Source organism: Lycium barbarum, chromosome 11, assembly GCF_019175385.1.
Source record: "Lycium barbarum isolate Lr01 chromosome 11, ASM1917538v2, whole genome shotgun sequence".
Lineage (NCBI taxonomy): Eukaryota > Viridiplantae > Streptophyta > Magnoliopsida > Solanales > Solanaceae > Lycium > Lycium barbarum.
In genome coordinates, this window is record NC_083347.1 from 46,456,751 (window position 1) to 46,475,124 (window position 18,374).

Consider the following 18,374-nt stretch of genomic DNA (forward strand, 5'->3'; position numbering starts at 1 on the left):
AACCACCTGTATAATAATAAGACAGTCTGAACAATATTAAAATGCACAGAAACAACATAATAGTAAATGAATAGATACAACATAGAAATATATGAATAGTTACACAAGGTTAAATCAGGAGTGTATGATAAAAAAATTCACTTTTACTCAAACTTGGATGCTCCCAACGCAGTAATCGAGTTAGAAGCTTATATGATCACTCAACTTTGGGTAATTGGCCAGTATAGTCACTCAACTTTGGGTAAGCAATCTCTATAGTCACTCAACTTTGTTTTGTCTTCCAAAAGTCACTCAACTATGGATAAGTGGCCTCTATAGTCACTCAATTTTGAGTAAGTGGCCTCTATAGTGAACTTTGGGTAATTGGTTTGATTCCCGATAGTTCCTATTCCATCTTATGAACCCGGTAGATTTCAAATGATTTTTCATAAGAGGGAATATGAACTATCGGGAACTAAACCAAACCAAAGATTATCTGTGTTTTGAAATGTAAAACCAAACCAAAACAAACCCAAACAACTATTGGTTTATTTAATCGGTTTGGTTCCCGATAGTTCATATTCCATCTTCTGAAAAATCATTTTCGCTTCGCTCAGCCTTATCACCCTTTAAGAATATTTTAGTGATAGATTCTATCATTCTAATGGGAAGATCGGACATTCTAGAATCCCTTCATAACTAAATTGCAAATGCGTTTGGTTATAGATTTCAAATATTTTTCACTTTTTATTTGAGATTTATGAAGTTAAAGTTGAATATAACGTTTTATTTGAAATTTATGAAGATGGAGTTGGAATTGAAATTTTATAATTACTGATTTTGATTATTTTTTTTTAAAGAATAATTCTAATTACCAAATGGGTCCAAATAACCCCTTAATATATCGTGATATTAGAGAATAGAGATAAATATTTTTCAAATATGTATCAATTTGTATTAGGATGAATTAAAATAGAAAAAGTGTTTGTATCGCAAGTGTCACATGTCACATATATAATGTGGGCCAGACCCATCAGCGGCCTTTGTCATCGTCAAAATTTTTCACTTAGACATCTCAACTAATATTGTTTCATTTAGACACCTGTGATAATGCCCGATTGTGCCATTTAGCCACTTTTCACTGACTTTGACTGATACCGTGAGTTTCACTTGAAGTTTAGCTCGTGAATGCTTGAAAACATGACTTTTTCTGTGTCCTTTTAATAATTAAAAGAATTATGAGAAAAAATTATTTTAAAACAAAAATAAGAAAATACAAAACTCATCTTCTAAACCCTCCACCCAAACCCTCCCTTCCCCCTCCTTCTGCTAGCATTAGAACTCCCGTCGGCAGTCCCCTATCCCCAAATGTTTTTTTTTTTATTACAAATTTGTTATTTTCTATTCTAAATTTTATTATTTTAGTTTTATATCTAAAATTTTCCTGCAGAAGAGAGGCAACAAGAGAGCAAGAGAAAGAGAGGGGGTGAGTGGGGTGGTAGATCTCCATTTTTTTCCCTCGAAAAGTAAATTGATAGCTTGAAAAAAATGAAATTACAGAAATGATTAACCAAGACTGCTGGAGGCACATATGCTTCGATTTGCCGGATTGTTTGCTGAATTTCGCCGGAAAACCTCACTGCCAACTTTCTAAATTAAAATTGCAGAATGATAGGAATCCCCAATTGAAATTGGAGCCTTGCCATTTTATAAATAAAGAAGACTATATCTCGAGGGGAAAATGGAAGCAATAAATTAATGGGAAAAAATCAAAGCTATGAATTAATTGGAAAAATAGGGAGTGTGTGCGCGCAGATTCTAGGAATGGTGGTGGTCAGAGAGACAACATCATCTTGAGAGGTGGGGCTCTGATTCTGGAAATATTAAAATACCCAATTTAGTTTTCCTTTGTTTAAAAAGAATTATTGACCTGGCTCTTTTTCATTGGATACACATTGGCACTTAAGGAGTTTGAACTGCACGCACATACTTTGTTTTTTAATTGAGCTTTTTGTGTCTAAATGACACAGTTAGGCTCTATCACAGGTGTCTAAATAAAATAATACTTAATTAAAATGTCTCAATGAAAAATTTTGACGATCAAAAGGGCCGCCGATGAGTTTGGCCTAAAATGTGATGCTGGTGACACAAAAAGGCGATAAAACTAGAAGGATAAAATGGAGGACATATTGGTCATTGAAGATCCTCCTTCCACTGTATCTATTTCCATACCGATCAAACTGGGTCCCACTGCCTTATGTCCCATGGCCCACAGCAGCCCCTTATATTTAAGTGGTAACTGGAAAGAGTCCGGAACCAAAATGACCCCAAAAAAATATTTTTGAACCAAAATACTCTAACTAAAAAAAAAGGTTACAAAACTGCCTTTACCGCAGTAAATTAATGCGCTAAAGTACTTAACTATGACGGCACCGTTAAGTGCTTTAGTGCAGTAAAATACTGCGCTAAATGGTCCTTGTTTTTTTTTCTTTTGGTTAACTGCTCTTTCATTACACTTTTTATCGTACTTTGACCATAGATTAATCATGCTTCGAGACCCCAAAACTTCAATATTTTAAATAGAACCCTACTTATTTTTGTGCGATTAATAAGGTAGGCTCAATACATCAAGGATAAGAAAATCTTCGGATTGTCGTTTTAGTAGTTAAAAAGTGCTCGAACGCCATTTTTATTTGAAGGCTTGGTGTCATTAGCTTTAAGTTCTTTATGAACGCCAATCTCAAAATAATTAAATTGCATCATTCATAACAATATGAAAATACTTAAACTTGTTCATTAATAAGAAACCCAAACTTTTTAAAATACAATCATCAAAGAAAGAAAAAAACTTAAAAAACATTCATCAATTAATGCCCTTGAGTTGATCTTCTGCCACCACCGCTAGATGTGCCACCACCACGAGATGTTCCACCACCCCTCGATCTACTACCACGAAAGTTTCCTCCACCATGAGAGGTACTTCCACCGCGAGATGTAGTTTGACCACCATGCCGTAAGGGACACTTGCGCTTATCATGACCAACATCATTGCAAAATGAGCATTTTCAAGTGTATCTCCCCGGTGGAACATCCATTTCATTATGAATACGGGAGTATTCTTTCATTTTAAATTTACGGATAAATGCTTTATTTGCAACAATTGAAAATGGATCTGGTGGCCAATAACTCTCACTATCAAGTGGGTAGAACCTTCCAGCATATGTTTTTGCATAATTTTCAACTGTATATTCCTCAGCCATGTACGGGGAGGCGTTTTTTTCCGTTGCGATAAAACACTTGAAGGCATGAGAACATGGCATGTGATATCATTGCCACTAGCTGCATGTGCTTGTTCTTGGAATCTCACAAATTGTGTGGACATTACCTCCTTTACCTTGGTGCATACTTGTTGTGAGTTCAAATATGCGCTCTGTAGAGTTGTACTCCATCTGGTCATGTTGCTGAGCCTTAAATTTGTGGTACTCGAACGGTTTTGACGGTTTTGGCATCCATCTTAGACCTTCTGTTGCATGTGCTTTGGCCTCTTTTGATCTATTGACGAACCGCTCCATAACCTGCTTAAAAGCATTCTCACCATTGCGGTGACGGGTTGTCACGACCCGACTAGAGGGCCATGACGGGTACCCGGGGCTAATTACCGAGCACCACTCATCATAAACCATTCCGCAAGACATGCATGTATATATAAGCCCTCAAGGCAACAAAGGAATAATATACAAAATATACACTAGAGGGTAACATAACATCTGCTACCCACACATATGTATCTACGAGCCTCTAACGGAGACACTGAAATCATGAAGATGGGACAGGACCCCGCCATACCCAAGTATGTACACAAAAGAACATATCAAAACTGCACATCCGGAATAGGGAAATGCTCCTGTGCAAGCTGATCCGGCTCCTAAGAATCTGGGTCATCTCCCTGTCTACCTGTGGGCATGAACACAGCGTCCATAAAAGAAAAACCACATCAGTACGAACAATGTACTGAGTATGTAAAGCATGTATAGGAACATAATAAGAAAGTACAGAAAGCATAATAAGAGGGATAACTGGAACTAAGTGCCTCTTAAGGCAGAACCATGCATGCTCACTTTTACCGTTTAAAACATACATACATGCATATATGAACTATTTGAGTCAATAACATCATTAGCGCGCGTCCAGGCCTCCCGCGTCCGGGGTAATCATCTCACGCCGCCAACTAGTGGTGTCATGCCCGTGCTATAAAGACACGGTGTTATCCTTATCCGTAAGCCACCCACCGAAGTGGTGTCATGCCCGGCCAACTAGGCACGGTGTATTATCATTATGTATATAACATCAAGCATGTATACGAGCTCAAGCAAAAGCTATAGCTCTATCGGAGTGACGTAAGGTCGAGAACCTCCGATTATATTATGGAGCATCATCATTCGTCATGCCTCGCCTTGAAAGAACAAGTATCATGAGGTGAGGCAACAACAAGAAATAACATCAACGAAATCATAAGCATAGAAACATCAGGCTCATGAAAGCATAATTATCATCATCACTATCATAAAACATATCTCGTAGGAAGCTCTTAAGGATCTTTAACTTTCACCTTTAGGGATGTAAGAAAGTCATGGGGTATAGGAAAGAGATTATAACATAGAAGTCATGTCTTTGAAAGAAGGGGACTAGCCTTACATACCTTTCTGTCTCCTTAACGATATCGGCTAGGCCCTCTCCTTCCGAGCTCACAATTCTACATACAAAAGGGTTCGTACTAGAATCAGAAATCGAAAGTATACTTAAGCTTAAACTAAAGCGGCTAAGTACTAATGAAAATTGGGCAGCATTTCCTTTGTTTCGACAACTTTTCCCCGTATAATAAAACAACTCCCAAACTTCATAACAACACCCATAATATCATAATACGTAAATTCCTTCGAGTTAGACATTATTCGACTTCCAAATGTACTTCTAAAATCCTCCATAACCCTAACTATACTACAACATCATGTTCACCATTCGCATAATACTTCCTCAACATCATTAGCGTCATTCGTAACAAGATTATACCAATATTACTCCTTGAATCATAACTCAAACTACCTTTCAACTCAACATACCCTTATTTGCAAATTTGAGTTCATATTCCATATTTGTTCCTAATTCAAATTCTTCAACTATTCAACACCATCAATAATATGAAACAATTGTAAAACTGACCTTTAACCATATAAGGATAACCTTAAATAGATATTCTTCACTTGAGAGGAACCCCAACTTCTATACCAATGGGGTTCTTGACTTCTACGAACCCTGGTGAGTTATTCCACACTTGATTCTCTTGGTATTAACCTTTTGATCCTTGATTTCTCCTTAAAGTTGTGTTGATATATTTGGAGGAAGGTTCTAGGCTCTTTTGGAGTGTGGGAATGTGGAAAATGAGAAAAAAAAAAGAGTCGTGCATATATAAAAATGAAATTCTGACCCGACCTGAAATCTATGGACTATTATACGGGCCGTATAAATTATACGGTCCGTATATATGACCGTACAATCCATAATTTTCCGGATTTGTTCTATTTGCTTCGTTTAACCTCCAATCCCCGTTGAACCTTCTTGGCACTTGTTTAACGCTCCATTAACGATCTAAAGAACCTTATAACTCATTCTCAAGATCTTGCTAAATATCCGCTAGCTCGATAACCATGAAATCTTCCCCCCAAACGCAACTTATACTTCGCTCCCTTTGACGAACCTAGCTTCACCAAGTCATATAACTTAAAAATCTTACCGTATATACTTTAAGGTCGCCGAATACCCTTTTATAGTCAGGAGAGCTTCATGCTCGTCTTAAGCTTGTGCTAGTCTATTTATGACTCAACGACATAAAATTTCCGAGGTGTAACACGGGTAGTCCCGGTGCAGATTTCAACAAGCCATTGAATGACTCAGAGCTATTTGTTGTCAGCATACCCCATCGCCGACCTTCATCCTGGAGTAATGTCCATTTGTCTTTATCAATTGTACTCAACCAGTGGAAGGCTTCCTAATTCACCCGTCTAATAATGTCCATCTGCAGGTCAAACTTCTTCTCCTGATGCGCTGTTGCAGCCGCCCACATCCAATTGCAAAGTGCTGGGTTTCGATATGCCTTTTAGAAGTTTGTCTTCAAATGCCTTAAACAATAACGATGGTAGGCAAAGGGTGGCTGCCACCCCTGCAAATTAAACGTATTGTGCAATATGTCTGTCTGATGTCACACATATTCCCATGCGATCCTTAATAACGTGTTGCCTTAAGTAGTCCAAAAACATACCCCACATACTAATGCTCTCACTAGCTGCAATTGCAAAAGCTAGAGGGAATATAGCTCCATTTGCATCCATTCCAACTGCAATTAGCAGCTTTATGTCGTATACCCCGTACACATGTGTTCCATCTATTGACATTACAGGCCAGCAATGAGCAAAACCATCAATGCATGGTTCGAATGCCCAAAACACAAACTCAAAAATATTACCGAGCACACCAGGCTTCGATTTGAGCTTCCATTCAATAACAGTACCATGATTGAAGTGTTGTAGAGCCGTCATGTATCTCGGTAAATTCTTGAAAGAGCCCTCCCAATTGTCGTACACTATCTCATGTGCACGCCTACGTTTAAGATACGCCTTCCTCTTACTAACAGTTTTGCTATATACTTTCGGGACGGTTGTAATACAATCTTTAATAGGGAACCTGAATAAGTTGAAATATCAACATATAGTAACGAGGAACATCATATTAACATCAAAAATAAAATAAACTTAGGTGAAGGGGATACCTTGGATTTTTTCCAATGTTTCCAACTAACACACGAGCAATCATATTGGTATCTAGATTTCAATGATCATCTAGGAGGTCACCCATATCACAAGTGTGCTTTGTGTAGAACTTTGAAATAGTCCACATCTTTTCAGCAGTTTCCTTACCACGGAGCATCCATTCGCAGCCTTGATATTTTTGCTTGCAGACCAATCGCCAAAGTTTTCGTGTGGAATCGTCAACTTTAAACTCCCTCATCCCCTGGATGCAATAAATCTTAACTGCCCTTTGCAATGATTTTTTCGAGTTGAAAATCATGTCTTTTTCAATATGAGTCTTTTGTTTTAAAAGATCCACTAGCTCTTTTCACAAACTTCGCCAAATATGATCATCATCCCTAGTAAAGACAAAGGCAACTGGGTGATCTTGAAGATGATCAAGATAGGGGATCTCATCGGAATGCTACTGAATCGGGGTCAACTCTTGCTGTTGAAATTGGCTTTGCGGCTGAACCGGGGTCGACTCTTGCTGTTCAAATGGTTGCTGTGAATTCAGTTCCTTCTGGTGTGCTGGACTGTTCATCATGTCTTGCAACATTTCTACTTGATATTGAGGATTAGTTCCAACCTCAACCTCATCCTCACTTTCTTCATCGTCACTTTCCTCCGCATTAGGTATTTCCTCACTATCGCTCGATGATGTCACTATATAATTTGGATAATTTGGACCATCCATAGCAGGTCTTTGCCTATAATTTGGTGCAACTACGACATTCTCTCTACATAATAAAGTAGAGTATTTTAACTACTACACATCAAATAATACAATTAATGTTAAAAACAATAGACGCACTGATAGTAATCAACTGCACCGAAACTTAAGGAAGGATCATCGTTTTGAGTAGCTGGATAGGCTGAGGATGTTCCAACCTGATTTATCCATCCCGATTGAGAGGACTGTCTGATATGATCCATATCAGGTGTATAACCCCTAAATAATATAATCGACATCATTAGTAGCATTCAAGTGCCACTACACAATAATAATAATGTAAAAAATGAATATTTACCATTGCCCATCAAATTACTGACTTAAACTATCCAAAGGCATTTGGCTCGTCAAAATGCCTTCATAAGTACTCATGTCAGGGTAATTGTGTTCATAAGTAGGTTTCGCTTGAGTGACTTCGGCCTGAATTCTAGACGGGGCTTCCCGACGAGGTCTATTTCGGGCTTCCCGAGGAGCCCTAGCCATGAATTCAAGTCGATTAATGGGGACCTTCTCTATGTACATTTCAAGGACGTTTAAAGTTATGAATTCCCTATAATCATAAGGCGCCTTCAAATAATCCGTCAAAGAACCATCGTCTTGAATGTACCACTGTCGATAACTAGTTACACCTTGCGGCGTAAATGACATTGGATATCTTCCAATTATATCTAAATCAAAATCACTCCTACTAACTTGTAGTATATTATACAAGGCTTGGAGTAGTTTTGAGAATTTTAAGTCAAGTGGAAACTTAACATGGTATTTTGGGGGAGAATCATAGCGCAAATTATTTTCCTCGAATATAATTTGTCCGTCCCAGAATAAAGGAACTCTAATTTTTGGAACATCTTCCATTTTTTGACTAATTTAGAAGAAATACAAAATGGAAAAGCTGGATGAAACTTAGAATTTATGTTAAAAATTGGATGAAACTTAGAATTTTTTCTCTCATTCGAAATCTGTATTAATAAGATTTGAAGCTTGAATATTCAACCAACGCATGCATGCAATTAGTGTGTCTTGCAGTGTTACGTCAAATCAAATTAAGTACGGAGTGTTACATCATGCATGAATTAATCGCGCTATGTCAGTGGCTGGCAGTATAGCGCAGTGAAATACCGCGTTATGTCATAATAAGGCAGTAAATTACTGCGTTATTCTGACATAACGCGGTATTTTACTGTGCTATACCACTGCTGCTATACCACTGCACTATGTTGTCACCTCAGCTGTCATACAGAAAAATGTCATAATTCGAATCAAACTTTGGGTTTCATGCAGCAAGTGCTATATAACGTAATTAGACGAATAGTTACCAACCACAAAAAATTGAGTTACTATGTCATTTTTTGACCAATTTAGAGATATTAGTCGTGTTTTATCGTTCTCTCCAGAAAACATATTCGACGCAATGGGTAGGACATGGGAATTGGGTGAAGATTTTGAATACTCGAACAACCCGAACGAGAGATACAACCAACATTACAACAATATGATGACAGAGGAGTGGAATTGGCGTGTTAGGGAGATTGCAGCACTGGAGCAAAAGTTAGCGTCAGTAGGGCTTAAACGCCCAAAAAAACATGCTATGTTAATGCCTCGTGGAACTCCGCAAAAGTTTAATTTTGCTCTTAACCGTTTTCGCAAAGAGAACAATCGGATGTAAATACGTTACCTTAGGGTAGAATATGGTATACATGGTAGCACAAGATTTAGATCCAAGTGGGATTCGGACTATGAGATGTCTGATGAAGATTAATATTTTTTTATATAAAGTAAGTAGGTAGGGTCATAAAGAACCCCCCCCCCCCCCCCAACTAGGGGTACGTAGGGGTTTGCAACTATATAAGTAGCACTTTCTTTTGTTATTAGACTACAACGTATTCAATGTCAAGTAGTAGAAACTCAACTTGGTCTTTTCTCCTTCCAAAAGAACCAAATAGCAGTGATGATGAGAGTTCAAATCATAGCAGTTTTTTAAGTGACACTAGTGATTTCAAACTAGACGAGCTAAATCCCCACCTTCTTATAGAGCATAATGATGATTTCTACAGTGTGAAATATTCAGATCCGCGAGAATATTATTGCGGTTTACGCCGAGAATGGTCACATCGGCTTTCCGAAGCAGAACGTCTTGTTCGTGACTTGAAAAATCTCAACGCTCCAATCCCAACAAGGTACTGTATAACCATGTTTCGAGTAGGTCCAGAAACTTGCGAGCTTACCGTACAAAGGATTAGAAAAGAAAACAACAGAATGCTGGCAAGATGATGTAGATTTTACATGCTAAAGTTGGCCGAAAAACAAACATCATCAACCGGTAGAGAACTAACATCTACTGAAAAAAAGATGTGTCTTAAGAAACCGCCAATATTTTTCTGAGGATGGATGATATTGAGGACTTCTATTCTGATCATGATTAAGAATGTTGTGATTTTAGTTTTAAGTATAATTTATGATGATGTTTTTATTTTGAAGAATATTAGTATGTTTAGTTTTTCATTAACTCAAGGGCATGAATTTTTTTTCCCCTCCCATTTAAGAGGATTTATAGTGTAAGGGCATGAATTGATGAATGTATTTTCAGGTTTTTTTATTTTTTTTTTATTTTTTTTTATGATTGTATTTTTACTAGTTTTGGTTTATTATTAATGAACAAGTTACCCTAAATCATAAAGAACTTAAAGCTAATGACATCAAGCCTTTAAATAAAAATGGCGTTCGAGCACTTTTCAACCAGTAAAACGGCAATCCGGAGATTTTCTTATCCTTGATGTATTGAGCCTACGTTATTAATCGTACAAAAATAAGTAGAGTTGTATATAAAATATTAAAGTTTTGGGATCCCGAAACATGATTAATCTATGGTCAAAGTACATTAAAAAGTGTAATGAAAGAGGGGTTAACCAAAAAAAAAAAAACAAGGATCCTTTAGCGCAATAAAAGACAATTTTGTAACATTTTTTTTGTTGAAATATTTTGGTTTAAAACACTTTTTTGGGGTCATTTTAGTTCCCGAGTCTAACTGGAAACTGGTATTACATCATGCCGTAAAGCAAGCCCCATAATGCCCATGATTGACGTGACCTCACACATACGTGTCTTCTTTCCATTGGTTTATTTTCCCTCCTCAGGATTCACAGTCTTAACTGCACTTAAAACCAAGAAAACACCGGTTACTCTAATCATCTCTCAATAGGAAATTTGTGTTTCTTTCCTTCCCTCTAAAACCCAAATTTTCAATGAAAATTCCATTTTGGAGATTGTAGAATTGTGATCTTCTAATTTTGATTGAGTAAATTAGTAAAAAGAAGTATGGTTGAAGGAGTGGAGAGCAGTGACGATGTACTTCCAAGACATACGAAAGTGGTTGTGACTGGTAATAATAGGACTAAGTCTATATTTGTCGGTCGTCAAGGTGTTGTCAAGCAAGCTGTTGGACTTGGTGGATGGCATTGGCTCGGAATTCTTTCCTTCTCATTAATTTTGCCTTTTTTTTTTTTTTTTACAAATGAGAATTTGGGTTTTGGTTGAATTTCATTGTTTGAAGCAATGAGGATTAATTCAGAAATTCTGGGTTGTGCTTTGTTCTATGGTATACCATTATTTGGGTAATTGGGTACTTCTTCCTAATTTATGCGAATGTGTTTGCTGGGCAGAAATTTAAGAAATAAATAAAGGTTTTTGAAACTTGTGTTTTAAAATAAATTATAGATATTTGTATAGCTAGATATGAATATTTAAAAGTTAGATTATTATTATTAAATCTAGAAATTTGTTATTTCTTTTTTAGACTGATTAAAGAGGAAATAGTGTTAAATAAATTGGAATTTTGTTTTTTCTTCTCTTAAAGTTTCATCTTTTCTTCTCTCATAAATAAAAAAGAAAAAGTTCGGTCTTTTTGTTATTTTCTTCACGAATGTTAGGTGTAAATAACATTTTTCCTAAGTAGTGCTAAAATGTTTCCTTTTTTAAGAATGGTTTCAGTGGCTACATTTGTGTTGATTGTGGCCGTTGTACTTTTTGATTTTGATATGGTAAATTTGGTGGTTTGTTTTGGTCTTACATATCAATGAGTTGGTTCTGCATTTGGGTTTTGATTAAATTTCATTGTGTGTTGATTACCTTAATGCAATGTGCATTAATTAAGTAATTTTGGGTTTTGCTTTGTTTATTTTATGTTGTCTCATTGTTAGGGGAATTTGATATTTTTATATCTCAACTCAGAAAGTCTTAATCTTTTATTTTTTTACAACAAATGTAGTGTCCATCAAATTCTTTTGTTTTCTCGCAGTACTTGAAATTCTTGTGTGGGGTTTTCAAGCAAATTTATCAGAAATTTTAATTTGTCAATGTTGAGTTAGTTCTTTTTATTGATAGATCTGGTGTTTTAAGATGTTCCATTATATATGATCAGGCAGTTAGCATAGAACTTTAACTGATTAAGTAAATTTAGAATTTAAGGTTTTGGAAGCCGTTGTATTCTGACAGATATTTTATCACCAGTTATGTTGCATTCTCATGATTTGTGCACAAGATTATTGTTGAACATAAATTGTGACAACTGAATACTGTTAAACATTTTTTTTCTTACTTAGAAGTAGGAGAAGATACCCCATTTCCCACAGAATATGTTTACTTATTACAGGGGCGATTTTATGTACTAATTTTGGGTCACGTGAATACATGGTCTCTCCGTAAAATTAGGTATTTTATGTATATATTTAAAAAAATTGGTATAATATTAACGGCAGGAACACATGCTATAAGAAGGCTAAATGGTGCACTTGGTTGAATGTTGAGTTATTTACCTAGACGTCTGGGGATTAATTACCACTTAATACATTTTTCCTTTTTTTTTTTAGTGGTGAACCCATGCTCTAGAAATCTTAGATTCGCCTCTGACTTATTACTCTCTTGTTCTTGCTGTTTAGACGAATCAGCCAGCTATTTAAAACACTATCCAAATTCAGATTATAACGGTCTCAGATTAAAAGCAGTAGGCATCAGCTACTTATGTTGTTCTGTTCGTTAACAACACCTTATAAAAAAGAAGATCTTGTTCATCGACAACATGAAGCATTTGTTCCCGATAGTTTTTATTCTCTCCTTTTTTCTTAAAAAAAAACTTTTGTTTTGGATTAAGAAACTTTGTCCTGATTGTCTATGACATCTGAGCTTTAGTGTATGGGCTGTTTCACATTGCAAAGAATTTCGGTACTCTTTGTTAACCTCGTCATAATTTAGTTTTTTACTTTACGAATCACAACTTACGAGATCCATATATATTGTATCCAGATAATAACAACTTGGTTTTTTCTTTCTTTATTTCTTCTTTTACCCCGCTATTTGGTTGTCTTGTAGAATCACATAAGATGACTGCTACTTTGTTAATGACTCTTATATAAATTTTTGTTTTCTTACTATATATGTACAGAAACAAAAAAATCTAGGGTGTTGCATAAGTTGAAACATAACCTGTTCTCGAAATCTAATATTTGTGGTTGTCAAAAACTTTGAAGGTTCTTACAAATGGAATAGAGGTGAAACTACAGAGGAATGCATTAAGTGTGATTGAAGCTCCTACTGGTAATGAGGATGGTGGTGACCTTGAATTTGAAACTGTACAGTGGAATGGTAAGTCACCCATTTTAGATGAATCATAAAAATAGTCTTTCATTTAGCTATACATTTAAAATTTGCTGTATATTTCTCGTCCTGGAAGTTTAAAAGTTACTAGTATGGTTCTTGTTCTACCACCTGCATGCTTTTTATCGAAAATTTGTTAAAGGTTGTTATATGGCTAAATTCTATTAGGTATATTTTTCCTTGTCTGGTTATTCCCTTTTGGCTCACTACCTACAACAACGTGTTCGTGCTATTTCTTCAGCATCTGATGATACTCAAAAGTTTCATAGATCAAGGAATCACATGCATAAATCATCTGGATATTCTCACAAGACCTTGATCCGCTCCTTCTCGTGTAACTCACAGTTGAAGGGATCTATTTCTACCCCTCAGGGAACCATGGTACGAAAGTTTTCAATTGTGTTATTGTTTTACAGTATTATTCTGCTACTTCCCACCCACTCTCAGTTATTTCGAGTAATTATTTTTCAAGACCAACTTTAAACTTTACAAAACATTTTACTCATAGTTGCTTGTGGGCTCTTTCAAATTATATGGAGAAATTATTTTTCAAAACTAACTAATGTACAGAACGTTGACCTTAGCAAACTTGAGATGGCTGCACTATGGAGATATTGGCAACACTTTAACCTTGTAAGTAGATAAATAATATTTGAGAAAAGATTGATGTTGTTCTTATCATGTGTGTTATTTATTTCGTTAACTGCGTTGGCTACCCTTCTTGTTAGATGGATGCCATACCTAACCCCTCTAAAGAGCAACTAATTGATGTTGTCAAGAGGCATTTCACATCACAGGTATTGTCTTATCTATCTTTACCTCGCTGTTGATAAGTAGTAGTTAGTTCATCCTTATTGTTATGCCCTACTGTTAACAAACTTTTGCAAATTCAAATCCAATGGTTGGTTTAACTTAGTATTATAATGCACTATGGTACCTTGGTATTTGCATTTTAGATATCAATATCAATATTTACCGGAGAACAACAGATTAGGCTTTGCTTGTATGTATAATTGTTCTTTCATGTTTTAATAAATTCTTCCCCTTTCAAATCATGCACTACTGACTGTATGAACTTATTTGTGGGGTGAAGCAATTGGACGAGTTGCAGGTTATTGTGGGTTTTGTGCAGGCCGCCAAAAGATTGAAGACACTCCGCAAATGACTCAACTGACCCATCGTATATGCCCTTAACGCTAACAAATAGCGGTACCTTTGCTTTGTGTCCGCTATCCATGGCAGTAATATCTGCAGTATATATTATTATGCTTCTACCGTCTATCCCTTCTTGCTTTTGTGAGTTGGTGAGATCTTATCTTACATTTGTAGAGGCTTTATCTTAATTTTAGTTGTAGCTTTCTGTAAATAAATGAACTTCTGGACTAACCATGGTTGAATGTGTTTCCCACGAATGGAGGAAGTACTAGTACTTATCACATGTATAGACTGATGACTCAACTGTAAATCATCATTCAACGTTTGATCGTGGTGTATGTAGCTTCTTCTAATGTAACTGACCCTTCATTTCCCTATTTCTGTCATTGTTCTTTGATGATATATGAAGTACTCCCTCCGTTCCAAAAAGATTGTCTTACTTTCCTTATTAGTTTATCCCAAAAAGGTTGACGCATTTTCATATTTAGAAATAATTTAACTTTATGAGATGATTTACAGTTACACAAATATCTAAGGCTTATTTTGGACTATACATTTCAAAAGTCTTTATTTATTTCTTAAAGTCCATGTCAAGTCAAACTAAGACAATCTTTTTGGGACAGAGGGAGTAATTTATTTACTTTGTGCTTATGCATGGTTAACGACGCACCAGAAGTAATTTATTTACTTTGTACATATACATGGTTAACGACGCACCAGTGATTGACTATAGTTTTCAAAAAAATAAATAATAAAAAAAAAGCTATAGCCAATAGTCTATTGACTATAGTTTTTCAAGTTTAATATAAAATATTGTTGGCAGAAATTGCATGATACTTGGTCGGTTATATTACAATGTATAATTGTCAAATTGAGGGGGAGCTTGGAACGACGGAAGTTGTATCCGTGTGATCTATAGGTCATGGCAGTGTTCAGTAAAGCGTGAAGCGGAAAAAAAACGACAAGGCCCTACATCACGCTTTAAGCGAAGCGCTCGCTTCATTGACGTGAAGCGCAACTTTGTAAAAAGATCAAAATAAATAGAGAACATATATATAAGCAAAAGTTCAAATTAAAAACTAAGAGCCTGTTTGGAAAGCCACCTGGTAATTGGAATTGGTGTAATTACTACCCTAGTAATTACACAGCCTAGTAATTACATAGTATTATAATTACAATCACTTGTTTGTTTGTCATAATGTAATTATAGTGTAATTACAAGCGTGTTGTTTGGTTGCACAAGTGTAATTAGACAGTTAGTTTAAATTTAAAAATAACATTTGATTATGAAAAAATTAAAATTAATATTTAAAAATACGTGCCTTTATAAATGATATTAAATTAGTTATTTAATAATTCATTGTTTCTTGAAAATATGTTAATTAATAATCATATATTTGTAACTAATATTGTAAAAAATAATTGATATATAATTTCAAATTAATAATATTTTAATTTTAATTGATTATAAAATGTAAAAGCATACCTTTTTTGTGAGAACATCGTGAGATTGAATGTTTGACAAAAAAAAGAATATTTATAAATATAATGCCATAACATTATTCAAATGTTTGACAATAATTCTATCAACTGTAAGTGAAAAATGAACAGCATGCAATGTGAAATAACAAGTCAACAGTACTAAAACAAATATTTTTAAAATGGAAAATGTAACCCAAATTCAAAATCCAAAAGAAAAAAATTTAACATAATACTCTTATGTCAAATTCCAACATTACATAACTAAGTTTCAACGTAACATAAGTAAATACTCCTATAATTCAAAAGAAAGGGAAAATATAAGTCTATAACCTCATTCACAACGAAATTCTATTTTAATAACGTCACTCATTATATGTCAAGTTTGTTAATGACTTATTCTTTCTAATATTAAGAGATATAGTTTCAAAAATTAGAATATTAACACGGTTATGCTAAATGAATAAAATAAAAAAAATAAAAAAAATACGAGCAATTAAATGAAACCACAAAAAGTAAGGTTGGGAATGAGAAGAAAGGAAATGAAATATAAATACTTAAAAAGAAAAATATATTTTAAAAAATAAAAATAAAAAAGAAATTAAATAATAGAAATAAAAAATAAATTAGAAAAGGAAAAAAATTAAAATAAAATAAAATAAATTAAATAATAGAAATAAAAAATAAATTAAAAAATAAAAGAAATTAAAATAAAATTAAAAAGAAATAAACGAAAAGGTAACCCCGTAATTACAGTTACCTGGCTGGCTTTCCAAACAGGCCCTTAAACTTGTGATGTTAAATGAGTCACATATATTTTATGTGGTTATAAATCATTGTGTGAAGGTGAATTGTTTTCAAATATAGAAAGACGCCATTTTTTTTTAGCACGGATTAATAAGGAAATAGGTTCATATAAATTGAAACGAAGGGGGTAATTGTTATCCTACATTGAGTGTGGTATAAAAATAATATTGTACCACAAATCCACAACTATGGTGTAGATAATCTAGTAGTAATTGCTTATCCGAAAAAAATTATTATTATTCAAACAGGCCAAACTGTGTAATTACACCTAATTCCAATTACCTGGCTGGCTTTCCAAACAAGCCCTAAAGTAGATATCCCCCATAGACCATAGGACAAACAAAATCAAAGTTATTAATGGTTCAACATCTAATTCTACTCTTCCACAAGATTGTCAAAATCTTGTACTCCATCATCATTATATTGCTTATCATCTTCTTCAACTTCATCAACTAGGGAATGACTTGTGGCTACTTCTTTTCCCCTCCTATGTTGGCTTGAAATATTCCCCCTTAAACCATAGCGGCTCTCCTCGACTCCCATTGCCTCGGCAACAACACCGAAAGTTAATTCGGAATCTCCCTCAAAAATTGCATCATCTTCAACATTCTCAACTCCGGTTAGCCATTCATTGGCATCATCAATATTGTCCAAAGCAATTGGATCAATTACATTGCCAGCATTGTAACGACGCCTCAATGTTCTATTGTATTTTATGAACACTAGGTCATTGAGGTGATTTAGGGTTAGTCTATTCCTCTTCTTGCTATGAACTGCAAATAAGTTGTGGCAAATAATTAGTAGGAGTTAAGACAATTCAAATAAAATTAGTTATCTCAATATAGTAAATCTTTTTTCTTAGTTCTTATATGTTCAAACACGCTCCAGTTTCTCTCACATCCGGATGAGCTACAAGTTAGACCTAGAACTTTGATGACAAACTTTTGTAATTCTAGAGTGTCTCCACCATAAAGCCTCTGTCATTCAACTATTAAAGTATAACATATATTCAATAATCAATAAGTATAAAGAAATTACTTAAAAGTTAAACTATAAAGAAAGAGTGATGAATTGGCTCACCTGGTGACTTCTTCTTTCTTTGTCTTATAGCCATTGAAAATCCAAAGGTTCCTTCAGAATTAGTATAAGCACTTAGTTGTAACCCTATCTGATCTTGCTCATCTTCCTCGGGAACCAACTTAGCAACACTCTCATAAAATCCCTTCATCACTTTTACATTTAGTAATCGCATCTCATTGTTATCATAAAAGGTTAATGGGTTCAACATATTCCCAGCGGCATGCAAAGATTGATAAAGTTGATCCGTCCACCTTTTATCAATGATGTAAAAAACCTTTGCATACTTATGCGGGTCACTGAATGATTTTCGAATAGACTCCTTAACCTTATCCATAGCTTCAAAAAGGTAGCCCGTGGGTGGTTTTTGTTCCCCATCCACCAAACGAAGTACTTAATCAACGGCCTACCAACTTAAAGAGCATGAGCAACACTATTCTAAAAAGTATAAGACATCATTATGCGTGCAACTTCATTCCCCATAACTTCTTTTGCAAATTTACTATTGTTCCATTCATCTAAAATGAACAAGCTTCTCACATTGACCTTTTGCATGTGCATACGTTGCAAGGTCAAGAAAGCAGTAGAAAATCTAGTCTTGCCAGGTTTCATCAAGTTTTTTTTGTTTTGTGAATCTCCTCATCATGTTCAAC

At 35.0% G+C, this 18,374-nt stretch overlaps 2 protein-coding genes across 2 annotated transcripts; one reads left to right on the plus strand and one right to left on the minus strand.

The window, feature by feature from the left end:
• Window positions 1-10,601: 10,601 nt before the first annotated feature.
• LOC132617798 (uncharacterized) lies at window positions 10,602-14,716 on the plus strand. The gene is made up of 6 exons (XM_060332876.1): window positions 10,602-11,016; window positions 13,077-13,191; window positions 13,445-13,584; window positions 13,774-13,836; window positions 13,932-14,000; window positions 14,297-14,716. Exons 1-6 carry the CDS (start codon window positions 10,870-10,872, stop codon window positions 14,366-14,368), a joined length of 606 nt encoding a protein of 201 aa, XP_060188859.1. The 5' UTR covers window positions 10,602-10,869; the 3' UTR covers window positions 14,369-14,716.
• A 2,303-nt stretch (window positions 14,717-17,019) lies between these two features.
• On the minus strand, window positions 17,020-18,058 carry LOC132619807 (uncharacterized). The gene is made up of 2 exons (XM_060334594.1): window positions 17,725-18,058; window positions 17,020-17,417 (listed from the first exon to the last, which is right to left on the minus strand). Exons 1-2 carry the CDS (start codon window positions 18,056-18,058, stop codon window positions 17,020-17,022), a joined length of 732 nt encoding a protein of 243 aa, XP_060190577.1.
• Between the last annotated feature and the right edge of the window lie 316 nt (window positions 18,059-18,374).